Source organism: Erinaceus europaeus, chromosome 6 (assembly GCF_950295315.1).
Source record: "Erinaceus europaeus chromosome 6, mEriEur2.1, whole genome shotgun sequence".
Classification (NCBI taxonomy): Eukaryota; Metazoa; Chordata; class Mammalia; order Eulipotyphla; family Erinaceidae; genus Erinaceus; species Erinaceus europaeus.
This window is the reverse complement of record NC_080167.1, coordinates 1,137,183-1,151,707: the sequence shown is the minus strand read 5'-3', so window position 1 is coordinate 1,151,707 and position 14,525 is coordinate 1,137,183. Positions and strand designations below refer to the sequence as shown.

Genomic DNA, 14,525 nt, shown 5'->3' with positions numbered 1-14,525 from the left:
AGGGCTTGGCATGGAGCTTCAGAATCCTGAGGGACAGTCAGACTCCATTGCTTCCTCTTGGGAGGACTGAGCCAGAGAGAGAGATTAATGGCAAAAACCGTGTAAGGATTTAGTGACAGAAAGGGCCAAAGCAGCATCACTGGCACGTGTGATGAGGGAATCGAACTCAGAAATCCCAGGCAGCTCAGCCACTGTGCCACCTCCTGGGCTGCTATGGCTGCAGACATCTCAGATTCCTTCATCCTTCATCGTTTTAGCCAGAGCCCTGCTCAGCCCTGGCTACAGCTGTGCCGGAGACTGAACCAGCAACCTTTGGAGCTGCAGGCAGGCAGGCAGGCAGAGAAGTCTGCACACTGCTGTCCTGTCTCCCTGGCGGCAGAGAATCCACACACACCTCTGCCAACGGTGACTTATTTCACGGGCAGTCACACGCATCATTTCCCACTGCCCCTCGTGGCGCACGTGGACAGCCAGAGGGAGAAATAATTGTGACTTCACATCATTCACACACTTAGCATATGCAGCTTTAATCAACCAAAAGAAAAAGTCCCAAATGTACAAGTGGAAAAAAAAAAATCAAAACTGTTGACACCGGCCTAACTAATATCGGCTACTTTATGTACAGCTGTGTAAGTTCAAAAAGCCCGTCTCCTCCCTGTATGTACAAAAGCGGTCTGTACACAGTCTGTACACAGTCTGTACATTCATTTTTCTCAGAGCCCTCAGGTGCCTGCCACCTCTTGGTGAAGACACCAACACTTCATTCACATATCTTACAAAAAAAAGACTTTCCAGGATTGAAACACCATGCATCCTGTTTTCAGACCACGTAGCCTCCACGTGGCCGGGTGAGGCGCTCGCTCTGTCGGCGCAGAGCGCCCGGGGCAGCGTGCTCCAGAGGGAAGGCACAGGTCCAGACGCAGGCGCCCTGCCCTCACTGTCGGTACTCCAGTTCATCTACGCGGATGACTTTGGCAGGCATGGAGGGGAGGGGCTGCTGGAGCACGTCAGAGCCAAACCACTTGGCGAGGCCCACGGGGGAGCTGCTCCTCTGGCCGGGCCGGTGCTCCAGCTGCGAGTGTGTGTGGGGTGGGCCCGGCCGGCTGGGCAAACTCGGAGGTGGCGTCTGAACGTTGATAGCTGCTGCCTGGGAACCAGAACCTGGAGGGTGAAGGACTAGAGGGAAGAAGGAAGGGTTATTACCCAGAGAAGGTTTCACGCAAACCTCAGTCTTTTTGTCGCCCTAGTTTTACTGTTGTCGTCATTGTTGGATAGGACAGAAGAGAAATGGACAGAAGAGGGGAAGACAGAGGGAGAGAGAGAGAGACAAACCATCACCACCTGGGAAGCGACTCCTCCTTCAGGTGGGGAGCCGGGGGCTCGAACCGGGATCCTTACACTGGTCCTTGAGCTTTGCGCCAGGTGCGCTTAACCCGCTGTGCTACCGCCCGACTCCTAAACAATTCTTTACACCAGGGTTTGCTCTAGAGCTTCCCAAGGAAACTCCTTTGCAAAATGCCAGTGGTGCTGCAAAGGGTGGCTGGGAAAAGGAGCTGTCCAGGAGCCACTCAAGGAAAGCCCATCCCAGAGGACTCGGCCACGGCCTCCAGTGGCAGGCAGTCACATCACTGAAGCGGCGACACCCAGCCACCTCCCGAGCTACCTCCCGTGCCGAGCCTCTGCTGGGAGGCTTCTCGCACCCTCCCCTGAAGAGGTGGAACACAAAGCACTCCAGGTTTCCCTGTCCCTGTCACCACACCATAGACAGGCTGGCGCCACCTATCCTGGTAACATCCTGGAGAAGTGAGGATCCAGGAACAAGTGCGGGTGGGCTGCCGGCACCACACGCAACGACACAGGACACGGGTGTGGACCCCGGCCTCACCTGCAGGGGGGGAAGCTTCACGAGTCGTGAAGCAGCGCTGCCGGTGTCTGTCTTCCCTGCCCCCCTCAGTTTGTCTCTACGCAATAAATAAATCAGACCCTCAGCTCACCCCCTCTAGCGGAACTGGTCCGAAAGCTTCCAGCCAGCAGCCCCGAGTCTACCGGGCCCTCCCCGAGCCTACCTGAGCGCTGCAGCTGCTGCTGCACCATGGCCAGGTGCAGAGGCGTGCCGGGACGGGGGTTGAGGAGAGGGTGACTCGCGGTCGGCAGAGGGTAGAAGGGCTGGCCCAAGATGGGGCTGGGGAGTCCTTGCAAAGGAGCCAGGTCCATCCCAGGAGGAAGCATGCCTGTGTAGCAAAGTAGTTTCCGAGCTCGCGCTAGGCTTCCTAGTGTCACAGGGGCCAGACCTGGGTTCGGACTAGACCTGGTGCCCACCACTCCGCGACCTCTCTGCAGCCAGGGGCTAGCGTGGCGGGGCAGACTCACCGGCTTGGAGCAGACTCGAGAGGTGCTGCGGATGTGCTCCCTGGGCCAGCATCCTCTGGACCAAGCCTGGGTGAAGCTGGTGAGCGGGCCGGACAACGGGGACGTGGGGTACCAGGGGCACCTGGTGCACGGGGCGCAGGAAAGGGGCTCCTGGAACTGGGGATGCCAAGGTGGGCGTCTTCCTCCCAGCTGCTTTAGGGCGATAATCTTGTTCTTTGGTGTAGCGGCTGGTCTGGGGGAGAGGCGTGGAACTCGCCGGCCGCTGCGGCAACGACAGCTTGGGGTTTGTGGCGGGAGAGGCGGCTCGGATGGCGGCGGGTGACAGCAGGCTCTCTGCAGGGATTCGAACAGAGGGTCTGCTGCTGGCAAGCTTCTCCCCAGTCCCGTGGCCACCCAGCGACCCCGTAATCTCATCAGCTGATGAACAGGCCGGGCAAGGTCACCAGAGTCAGGACGGGCCTTTCCAATACAAGCTGGAACAGACTTTCTGCCACACTCAAGATTTAAGTGCGCACGGCATGAAGTGCAAGGATCCGTTAGAAACCGTTAGGATCCTGGTTTCAGCCCCCAGCTCCCCACCTGCAGGGGGGTCGCTACCAAGCAGTGAGGCAGGTCTGTAGGTGTCTTGTCTCCCCCCCCCATCTTCCCCTCCGCTGTCCTATCCAACAGTGACAACAATGATGACAACAAGGCACCAAAATGGAAGAAATGGCCTCCAGGAGCCGTGCATTTGTAGTGCAGGCACCAAGCCCCAGCAATAACCCCGGAGGCAGAAAAAGGAAGTGAATCCTATCTATGAAAACCAAGCCCAGGTCTCTCATGCTCCTTCCAGAAGGGCCGTGGGCCTGCCCGCTGCTGATGGGAGCATCGCGCTCTTGCTGGAGCGCAGTGCCAAGCCACGCTGGGCTATCTTCACTCAAAGTTTAAACAACCCAACTTGCTCAGCCTTTTCTTTCTCTAATTTTCTGAAAGGCAGAACCCCAGGTCAATCCTCTGGAAGCGGGCAGAACCTATTTCACTAGCAGGTGTGCCCCGTCACATCCTTCTACAGCTCTGCTCTTCCTCACCTGTGGGCTGCCCCGGGGCTGGGTGGCGGTGCACCTGGTGCGTGCAGAGTACAGGGGGGAGGGGCGTGACCTGAGCCCCAGCCCCCAGGTGCAGGGCCGGCGTCACCGTCACCCACAGTGAGGCAGTACTGCAGGCCTCACTCTTCCCTCAAGTTGTGACTCCATCCAAACTAAATGTATTAAGCAAAAAGGCAGCCCCACACAACACAGGCTTACGCCGGACTTTCTCTGTGACACACCTGCGGCACTGCTCCACTGTGGGGAGCTGCCCCCGGCTACAGCGGGGACCCGGGGCTTGGCTGTACTGCCCGGCCTCCACTGCGCAGGTTTGACGGGACATCTAGTCTCCACAGACCAGAAATCCCTTCAGATGTAATCTGTGTTCACTTGCCAAGTAAACAATGCCCATAGTTCAATTTAAGCCCGAATCAGGAGCCCACATTAAAGCTCAGTCTTGCTGTCTGTGGCGTCAGAATCTGAGGGAGTGACCGACTCTCAGAAGCACAGGCCGGGCGGCACCGCCATACCTTCACTGGTCTTCTGAGTGTCCTCTTTACCGCCACCAGGCGCCACTTTTCCAGATGCTGGCTCCTCCTTGCTTTTCTCTTTGCTCTCATACATCTTTCGAATCACTGAGGTAGGGGTGAAGGAAGGAGAAAGCTGCGAGAAAAACAGCAAGTCTTAGAGCCTCCCTGAGCGCCCCGGGCCAGTCACGCCGGGAGGGATCAACTGGACAAACCACTGGACCCGCAAGAGCCGCTCGTGGCTGCCCAGCGGCCCAGCCAAACTGATGGCATGTGCACCAGCTGCGGAACTGTCGCCATGACCCTGACCAGGGAGTTCCCTGCACGTTTCCTGGCGCCTCCAGGCCCGCCTCCAGCCCCATTTGTCTGAACACAGAGCTGCTTCTTTTGCGTCATGTGTTCACTCGTCTGTCTGCCCCACATTTCCAAGTGGGGTCAGGCTCCTGAGTTAGCTGCACCCTGAAAGGGCACGTATGAACACTCCAAAGTAGCGACAGACAGACACACGTCAAAGGCCGTTCCACCAGGTACTGCACAGCTGGCACTTGAGGACACACGCAAACAGAAAGCAGCTGAAGTCACCCAGAGTCAAAGGCCACTTACCATGCTTGTGATGGGGACCGGGGGCGGGGATGAGGAGTTTCCTCGGTTCACAGGTGCTGGTGACTTGGTCACTCGTTGCCTAGAACAGACCAAGCGTGAGTGTGAGATCCGAGCCGGTGACAGTGCAGTGCTCGAGCCGCACAAGTCCATTTCCAGAGCACTCAGATGGCTGGGGTTCGGCAAGCCACACACCCCAGGGACCTGTCGGCAGCTGACCCGGCGGGGGAAGGCCTCAGCAGTCGCAGGTTCTGAGTGAGGCCCGCTGGCGTGTCTGTAAAGCAGTTATTTACCCAGAGGCCCTCACAGGGCTGCTTCAAAGAGCAAGGAAGAACCCTGAGAGGCTGGCGTGCTCTGAGGTGAGCGGGCTCCCCACAGCCGTACCCACAGCCGTCCGGGCTCTGCACACGCTTTGCTGCGTGAGGAGACTTACTCTGAGTGTCAACATGAAAAACCAGGGGAGGGGGCCGGGCAGTAGCACAGCCGGCTGAGCACACTCGGCACCATGTGCAAGGGCCCGCGTTCGAACCCATTCTCCACCCGAAAGGGGGAAGCTTCACGAGTGGTGAAGCAGGTCTGCAGGCGTCTCTGTCCTGATAGAAAAGTGCAAACAGACAAAACCGCTGAAGCTAGGCACCGAGATGGCATCTTAAGAAGCACATTGAAGCACCAGGACCCGGGTTCAAGTAGGAGGAAAGCATCACGAATGGTGAAGCAACGCTGCCGGCGTCTCTGTCCCTTCTGTCAGCCCTTCCCTCTCGATGATAAGCTAGGATCTTAACTGAAAAAAGAAACTTTCCCTCACGGATGACTGTCTACATAGGACTAAACTGCTTTTCTTAGGGACAAGCTATTCTAGTGGTAAAAATAAAAGGTGGTGTGGGCCAGGAGGTTACACAGCAGGGAAAGCTTTAGGTCTGCATGCCTGACGTCCCCAGTTCAATTCCCACTACCACACATGCCGGAGAATACTTGGGTTCTCACTCTTAAGTGCACACACATTTTTTTGCCTCCAGGGTTACTGCTGGGGATTGGTGCCTGCACTATGAATCTACTGGAGGCCTTTTTTCTTTTTCATTGTTGTTGCTGTTATTGGGTAGGAGGGAGAGAAGCTGGGGGCGGGGAACCATTATGCTGTCTCCTTGCCGGTCCTCGTGCTTTGTGTCAACTGTGCTCACCCCACTGCACTACCGCCTGGCCCCCATCTTCTGATTTCTTTCTTTCTTTCTTTCTTTCTTTCTTTCTTTCTTTCTTTCTTTCTTTCTTTCTTTCTTTCTTTATTGGAGAGCCAGAAATCGAGAAGGAAGGGGAAATTAGAGAGACAGCTGCAGCCCTGCTTCCCCACTCGCAAAGCTTTCTCCCTGCAGGTGGGGATCAGGGGCTCGAACCCAAGTCCTTGCGCATTATAACGTGCGCTCAACCAGGTGTGCCACTGCCCGGCCCCTCTTCCAACTTTCTATAAATGCTTCCTCTTACAGTAAGGAGCAAGCTTCCTCCCTCCCAGGCTCATTTCATTTTATTGCACCTGGCAGCTGACAAAAGAGCAGAGAGAAGTGGCCAGTCGTCTGTTAACAGCTCTGCTGACACCGAGAGCCAGTGTTGTGACCAGCAAAGCCCGACCAGCCTCTGAGCCGCAAGGGAGAAGCTGGAGTTCCGAGGGGAACCCGTGTGGGGGAAGGGCGGGGCTGCGCTCTGCGTCATCTCAGAGGCTGATGAGGAGGTGGGGCTCACACCAGCCACTCGGGGACAGTCCCTAGTGCCCTGGCGAGCTCTGCAGGGAAAGCCGTGCTCCCACATACAGCTCAGCCGTGTCTCCTCTCCGTGCCGTCTGCAGGGCTCTGCGGCTGCATGACATAGTACTGCGGGTAAGCCTCGGGCCAGCCCGCCACCCAGAGGGCAGGACTAGGAACATACCTGTGTCGGAATCCATCTCGGCTCCTGTCCGCCTGCGGCTTAGCAAGACCGGGCTGGTAGAAGTTCGCCGCTGGCAACGCAAGGTCATGAGGTAGGGTCAGCCCCTCTAGAGCTGCCCGCTGCAGTTCCAGCTGGCTCATCTGCTAGACAGGAGAGACGAGACCAGCTGTCAGCGAGACAGCCGGTGCGCTTTCCACAGATGTCTCTCTGCTCCTGTGTAAAGCACGTGAAGGGGCCGGGCGGTACACACATCGCAGTGCGCCAGGCCCCGGGCTCAAGGCCTCGGTCCGGCTCCGTGAGCAGTAAGCAGGGCTGCAGCTGCCTTTCTCCTCCCCGTCTCCCCCTCCCTCTAGATTCGTCTCTACACCGACGTCTCAGCCGCAGCTGAGAGAAGTTAAGGCACTGTGAACCTGCCACCTAACAGGATTTTAACTCCTTCAGTAAGACTTCAACTGTTCAGCGATTTTCTGAGCTCACAGTTCAAAAGAACTTGTGAGCATCACAGCAACTAAACCCTCCAGCCCACAGGTAACAGTGAGGGCGAAGTGTAGGCCTCAGAGTGAGAGCTCGCAGACCTGGGCTGTGACAGGGCTCACAGGCTTGCGCAGGCCTTGGAACGGGTCTCCGAGAAGCTGCTGCGGTCCTGATGTGAAGCCTGTTGGAGTTACCGACGTGAGTGTCAAGACAGTGCAGGCAGGCCCATCAGGGAACTTAGCCCCCACCACCCATACCCCCTCTAGAAGGAAATGACTACAGGCCAAGGGCTGTTCCTCTTCTGGCCCCCACAGTTGTGCCCCCTTCAGAGGACTTAGCGGCCCAATGGCTAGCGCGTCCCATCTTCCCCACTAAGCTTCAGTTGGGGCCCGTCTACCCCGTGATGACGGCCCGTCACCAGCCAGCAGGAGCAGAGCAGACACTGGCACCCCAAGGCACATGCTGTTCCTTCCATTCGTGAAAGGCTGACTATACAGAACCATTCCAGGTTGGCCTGGCTGTGGACGGGGGCAGGAGTGCTATGCACCTGAAAGGCTCCCACTGTCTGAGGATGACGCCCTGGAATGAACCCCCCCCTCAGCCTCAGACCTCACATGGGCTGTGTACCAGCTGCACTAGGTTTGTGGAGAGCCAACCCTTCTACTGTCTTGAGGAGTGACTCGGGAATCCTGTCTTATTTTGCATTGAACCATCCAAAAGGAAGAGGACTTGAGTTTCGGTCAATCTCGAGGGGCCAGGAGGGCCCAGCTGGCAGTGTATCAAGTGTTGGACCCCAGAGACGAGGTTCTGAGTTTGAGCCCTGCCATCACATGCACCAGAGAGGTGCTCGGGATCCCACTTCCTCTCTCACAAATAGGTGTATTTAAATACTTTAAATAGATTACTAAGTAGAGTGTGCTTAACTTGTCTAAAAGGGCAGTTAAATCACAGTCTTCTATATCCAGGCCCTCTCCCAAGAATGTGTACTAATCTATCACTTCTCTAACTCCACTGGTCCCCACCTGGTGGAGGGGACAAGTCAATCCCGTGAGCCGGGGTGGGAGGAGCAAGGACAGACAGACGGCTGTCCGTGCACAAGAGCACTTGCCAATGGGTGATGGTATTCGGGGACGGAGATAGTCTGCTGAGGCTGCTCGCGTCGGAAACACCTGTGACAGGGGCGGGGACGGCGCTCTCTGGCCCAGCAAAGACGCAGGCTCCAAGCTCCCCATAAGGCCACTCAGAAGATTGGAAGACGTAGGTCTCTGAACTGGTGGACCCATAAGTTCCTGGAGGCAGAAAGGTCATGTATGTGTGAACAAACCAACTTTTCCCTCTCCTCAGACTGCAGATCTGGACGAACGTATGAAAGTCAACAATACGGGTCCCTCCTTGGGCTTGGCACATGCAGAAGAACTTTCTCTGAATGACCCATTGAAAAAGTTTGCCGTAAACCAGTGTTACAAATATAGGTTAGAAATTAAAATTAAAAAAAAAAATTAAAATTAAAAAAAAATTATTTTGCCATCAGGATTATCACGGGGTTCAGTGGCTACATGACTTCACTGGTCCTAGTTCCCCCCTCATACTTGGTAGAGGGTGAGAGAAAGGAGAAGCAGGAAAGAGTAAGGACGCCTCACCATCACCCCTGAAACTCCGGCCCCTCTGAAGGTGCCCCCGGGGCTCAAATGCAGAGCTGGCACCTGGCAACGTGCGCACTCTAGTGGGCGAGGCGGCCGCGGCTCCCAGACCTACAGACAGGGCACCTGGCAACATGTGCACTCTAGTGGGCGAGGCAGCAAGCTACAGACAGGGCACCTGGCAACGTGTGCACTCTAGTGGGCGAGGCAGCAAGCTACAGACAGGGCACCTGGCAACGTGTGCACTCTAGTGGGCGAGGCAGCAAGCGGCTCCCAGACCTACAGAACAGATTTCGAGGCTGGTCTGTCACCTCATCTTAGGCCTCTGCCACCCTGAGACTCTGCTAGGCCTAAGTAGCTTGGATCGCAGGCAACACGAATGGTTCTCGAAGGCCCAAAGGCGGACCGTTAGAACCCATATAAAGGCCCCTATCCAGAACTCAGGCCTCGGCAGAAGACGGCGATGTACCTGCAGGATGTTCTTAGAGACAGGCTGGCCTGAGACCTCAGCAGGGGACAGCAAATGGCTTTCAGGGTTTCGCTAAAAAAAGGGAAAGGAAAGTCAATTTTAACCTCCTCACCCACTGACTTAAAATTAACTGGGCTCCACAAGGAAGCCATGTGTCACAGGAAGATGCCGTTGCCGCCTCTCTCCGCTCCTCTCTGAGGCCCTCACACGAGTGAGGCCTCTCCTCCTATGAGAGCCCTCGTCCACGTCGCAGTTTGAAAAGAAGGGAAAAGGGTGGAGTGTGAGATAGGGCTGCTTATTTTACAGTCAGGAACAGATTTGGGGAGATTTATGATTCAAGGCGATCGTTTCAACTCATGGGCTTTACCGAGACTCACAGACCACAGAAAGTGTGACAGACTAGTCAACAACAAGCAGACCGCTCTCTCCTCTCAGCCTCTCTGCTCCATCAGGTAAAACAGAAAGGAAGAGATTTCACAAAAGGAGGGCAAATGGCCACTGGGAGCAGTGGTTTGTCATGCAGGCCCCAGGCCCCAGCAATGATCCTGGTGGCAATTCAAAAAAGAAAGAAAGAAAAAAAAAAAAAAAAAAAAAACCATGTCAAACCAATTACTTTTTTAAAAAACATACTCATTTTTTTTTTATTATTGGATAGACAAGAGAAATTGAGATGGAGAGAGAGAGGGAGAGAGACAGAGAGACACCTGCAGCCCTGCTTCACCACTCATGAAACTTTCCCCCTGCAGGTGGGGATCAGGGGCTTGAACCCATGTCCTTGCGTACTGTGATGTGAGTGCCTAACCAGGTGCGTCACCACCCGGTCCCTGGTTGCTCTCTTAATACAAGGGCTCCGAGGTGCTCATATTGAAACTGCAGGCCCGCCTAATTGCATCCCAACTGGCTCTTCTCCCACCACTTTATTCGGCTCACACTACAAGAAGCTACTCAGCACACTCGACCCAGCCAGGACGCACGATCTCCAGAAAGGAGGACATGGGAGCTGGGTGGGGCCTGCCTGGTGGTGCCTGACTTTCTCCACAACCCAACAGCTATGACTTAGCAGGCAGCAAAGCTGATGTGTCCACTGGCCTTGCTGCTTCCTGCTGCTGCTCTGGGGCAGAGGGCGAGCAAGGCCAGCCACCGCCAGCAATGTCACAGGCACCATCAGCACCACGCCCCGTAACGGCTGCAGCCAGCCACTTGGGGCTCAATTCTGTGCCGCAGGCGTTTCCGGTGTGGAGCCACAGGCTTTTCGTCAAGAAACCCAGCCCGCCGGTACAGATGACCCACAGAACTGCCAGCTGCCTAATCAAGAAAACGGGTGAGCACCAGCTATGCGGTGCTCCTGAGGGGACAACTGGGAGAGGAATGCGGGTGGCAGACGGCTGTGCGAACAGCTTTCAGGCCCGAAGCACCCAAGAGCCCAGGCTGAATGCCCAGAACTAGCTGTGCACGGTACTTGAAGTAGCCAGACACACTTGCTCTAGAGCTCATGCAAACATGTTTTATACGTTGTTAGCAGTGATTTAAAAGTCAGATTCAGGGCACAACAGAGTACTGAGCTCAAAAGGCACAAGACCCAGAGTTTGGTCTCCAGCACCACATGTGCCAGAGTAGCTCTCTGCGTCTCTTCTCAATAGATCACTAGTAAGGGAGCCGGGCGGGCGGTGGTGCAGCGTGTTAAGCGCACGTGGTACAAAGCGCAAAGACAGGCTTAAGGGTCCCGGTTTGAGCCCCCGGCTCCCCACCTGCAAGGAGTCGCTTCACAGGCGGTGAAGCAGGTCTGCAGGTGTCTGTCTTTCTCTCCCCCCCTCTCTCTCTCCCTCCTCTCTCCATTTCTCTCTGTCCTAGCCAACAACGAAGACAGCAATAACAACAAAAATAACGATGATAACAAGGGCAACAAAATGAAAAAGAAAATAGAAAATAAAAAATAAATCAATAATAAGCCTACATGCCTGAGGCCCCAAAGTCTCGGGTTGAAACCCCCCCCCACCTCACCACCATAAACCAGAACTAAGCAGGGCTCTAGGGAAAACAAACTTTTTATTTATTATATATTTTTTATATTTATTCTCTTTTGTTGCCCTTATTTTATTCTTGTATATTTTTTAAAATCTTTATTTTTATTTTATTTATTCCCTTTTGTTGCCCTTGATGCTTCATTACTGTAGTTGTTATTTGATGCCCTCATTGTTGGATAGGACAGAGAGAAATGGAGAGAGGAGGGGAAGACAGAGAGGGGGAGAGAAAGACAGACACCTGCAGACCTGCTTCACCGCCTGGGAAGCGACTCCTCTGCAGGTGGGGAGCCGAGGGCTCAAACCGGGATCGTTACGCCGGTCCTTGGGCTTTGTGCCACCTGCGCTACAGCCCAACTCCCTTGTTGTAGTTATTATTGTTGTTATTGATGTCGTTGCTGCTGGACAGGACAGAGAGAAATGGAGAGAGGAGGGGAAGAAAGAGGGGGAGAGAAAGACAGACACCTGCAGACCTGCTTCACCGCCTGGGAAGCGACTCCCCTGCAGGCGGGGAGCCCGGATCTCGGACCGAGGTCTTTCCGCCGCTCCTTGCGCTTTGCGCCACGTGGTTTCTGGTGGTGCTGGGGCTGAAACTGGGAGCTTGGGAGGTTCGGCCAGGAAAGCCTTTTGCGGAACCATTATGCCGTCTCCCCGGACCGCGCATACTTTTTAAAACCTTCCTATTACAACCCACATACAAACAGATCAATCGCAAGCCTGCAGCCACAAGCAGCACGGCAGCACTAAAGCACATGCGGACGTGTCAAGGAACAAGTGTGTCCTGAGGAACTTCCAGCTTGCTGCCAGCACCGTTCCTCTAACGCTTCCCTAAGCCCGAGGCCTGTCCTGCTACTCACACTGACTCTGGGCTGAGAAGGCAGTGTCCCGCTGGCCTTCATGCTGCTCACAAGCTTGTTGAACGCGGTCATGTCGCCGTCTTTCTTGAGCTGGTGACTGCTGGTCACAGCATTCAGCGTCTCCTCTAAGTGTTCTGCCATGAAAGGAGTGGGATTCTTCGCCTGCTGCTCCAACTTCAAGCCCTTGAGCCCTGCTTCTACCTCCTCCACAGAGAGCACCACCCCTGAGTGTGCTGAAACGGGAGAAAGCATGGTGAAGACAGGCAAGGAGGACGGGCCTGGCGACGCACGCTGGAGGGGACTGCCAACGAGGCCGACACACAGAACAGGGCAGATGGAGTCCCAGCGGCCTGGCCGAGTGGCTAGAACACGTACCAGTGCTCTGGCCCCGTCAATAAACAAGGCGCAGGTGCTGAGTCACCTGGTGCAGTACACACTTCCATGTCAGTCAAAAGACTCGGGTTGAAGACCTGGGTTCAAGTCCTCAGCCGCCACCTTCAGTAGGGAAGGCTTTTCTCTTGCTCTCTCTCTTCAAACAGCCACAGGAGTTGCGGAGTCATCAAAGACACCACATTCCAGTGATATCTCTGGTAGCAAATAAATCCCACCTGCAGGGGGAATGGCTTCACACGTGGTGGAGCAACGCTTTAAAAACTAAAGCCGGGACTCGGACGGTGGCGCAGCGGGTTAAGCGCAGGTGGCGCAAAGCGCAGGGACCGGCGTAAGGATCCCGGTTCGAGCCCCCGGCTCCCCACCTGCAGGGGAGTCGCTCCACAGGCGGTGAAGCAGGTCTGCAGGTGTCTGTCTTTCTCTCCCCCTCTGTCTTCTCCTCCCTCTCTCCATTTCTCTCTGTCCTATCCAACAACAGTGACATCAATAATAATAACTACAACAACAACAACAAAAAGACAAGGGCAGCAAAAAGGAATAAGTAAGTATTTAAAAAAAAATTAAAGCTGGGAGACAGCACAATGGTTTTGCCAAAGAGCAACCGGGCTCTGAAGTCCCAGGTTCAATAACTGGCACCATGAGCCAGAGCTGAACAGTACGTTGGGGTGTCTGTCTCTCTGTCTCCACCCCATCCAGCCCCACCCTCACTCATTAAAGAAAATATTCTTAAAAAATTGAAGATGTTGGGGGTTGGGTGGTAGCGCAGCAGCTTAAATGAAGGAGGCGCAGAGCGCAAGGACCGGCGTAAGGATCCCGGTTCGAGCCCCCGGCTCCCCACCTGCAGGGGAGTCGCTTCCCAGGCGGTGAAGCAGGTCTGCAGGTGTCTGTCTTTCTCTCCCCCTCTGTCTTCCCCTCCTCTCTCCATTTCTCTCTGTCCCATCCAACAACGACATCAACACCAACAACGACATCAATAACAATAGCAGCAGTAAAACAAATAAATATTTACAGAAATGACAGCTGTCTACCGGGAGTGGTGGGTTCCTTCTGTAGCAGACAGGAAGCTCCAGCAAGAAGCCTGACGGTAAGAGATGAGCCATCTCAGTTTCCTCACATACCCAAAAGAGACGCACACAGTACTTACAGCTCTCTTTCAGCTTTTCTTTGTTTGCAGAAAGGCTGGAAAGAAGAGGCTTCAGATCCACTTTGGCTTTCTGCAGCATCTCTAAAATATCCACTCTGTTTTCAGCATGGTCTTCCAGCGGTATAGGAGCGAAGTAATTTCCCGAGTTGTGTCCGGGAGAGAGGACGGCTTGCTCCAGGCCTAGCAGAGCGAGAAAACAGAGAATGAGCTGGTTCCGGTCCGGCAGAGAAACATCTTAGCAGCCGGAGACTGGTGGGCCCTGCCTTCCAAAGGCAGGCCAGGCCACCAGCCCCTCACCTGCAAGTCTCTCGAGCTCTTCATGCGGAGTGGACCCGAGACTGCTGGAACGGCTTCCTGACCGGCTGGGGTTAGAGAACCAGCGACTAAACCGACTGGCGGATACAGACCCCTCTCCCAGAACATCTTCTATCATCTACAAGGAGAGACAAGAAGTCAAGAGGACAAGAAGGTCTACATTTTAAGAAAGGGTCTCTTGTGGTCCGGGAGCTGGCACAGTGGATTGATTAAGCACTGGACTCTCAAGCATGAGGTCCTGGGTTCAATCCCTGGCAGCACATGGACCAGAGTGATGTCTGGCTCTTTCTCTGCCTATCTTTCTCATGAATAACTTAAAAAAGAAAAAGGGTCTCTTACTTGGGACTGCCCTGTCCTCTGCCGGCCCATGAGAAGAGCCCGTCAGAACGTGGGGCTCTGAGTTTCCCACTTCTCCTGAGCAGCTGTCTGTCAGTAGAAGACGTCAGCCCTACTCTTTCTTCACTAGAAAATCCATGATTACTGGAGTTCTCAGGAAATGGCTGCAGAATGAAAACTCACAGCGCCCGGCAGCTGGCGGTCTGTGTGCTCTCCAGGTGTGTCACCACCTGGCTCCCAGACACGGATACACCTACATTCTTTTAGCTTTTCGCTTTCTAGGATGTTTGGGGCCAACTGAATTTTTTTTTCATCCCCATGGCTTTGTGAAGAATGGGGAACCAGTGTGATCAGGAGGCTGCATGAGGCTAATTTCAAATTAAAATCTTTTTATTTTTTTTCTT

General features: G+C 54.8%; 1 protein-coding gene across 4 annotated transcripts in view; it reads right to left on the bottom strand.

Annotated features, from left to right (window-relative positions):
- Positions 1-502: 502 nt before the first annotated feature.
- Positions 503-14,525, bottom strand: part of EIF4ENIF1 (eukaryotic translation initiation factor 4E nuclear import factor 1) — a 34,657-nt gene continuing 20,634 nt past the window's right edge. Inside the window, exons 8-19 of one of the 4 annotated variants that reach the window (XM_060192768.1) lie at positions 13,768-13,903; positions 13,471-13,650; positions 11,937-12,169; positions 9,059-9,130; positions 8,058-8,238; positions 7,051-7,130; positions 6,476-6,618; positions 4,565-4,643; positions 3,965-4,097; positions 2,371-2,703; positions 2,067-2,231; positions 503-1,176 (exon numbers count right to left, since the gene is read on the bottom strand). In XM_060192768.1, the coding sequence (XP_060048751.1) occupies positions 935-1,176; positions 2,067-2,231; positions 2,371-2,703; positions 3,965-4,097; positions 4,565-4,643; positions 6,476-6,618; positions 7,051-7,130; positions 8,058-8,238; positions 9,059-9,130; positions 11,937-12,169; positions 13,471-13,650; positions 13,768-13,903 (1,977 nt within the window). In that variant the 3' untranslated portion in view covers positions 503-934. The remainder of the gene's footprint in view (positions 1,177-2,066; positions 2,232-2,370; positions 2,704-3,964; positions 4,098-4,564; positions 4,644-6,475; positions 6,619-7,050; positions 7,131-8,057; positions 8,239-9,058; positions 9,131-11,936; positions 12,170-13,470; positions 13,651-13,767; positions 13,904-14,525) is intronic. The other 3 variants (XM_060192769.1, XM_016190905.2, XM_060192770.1) reach the window with 3 other exon arrangements.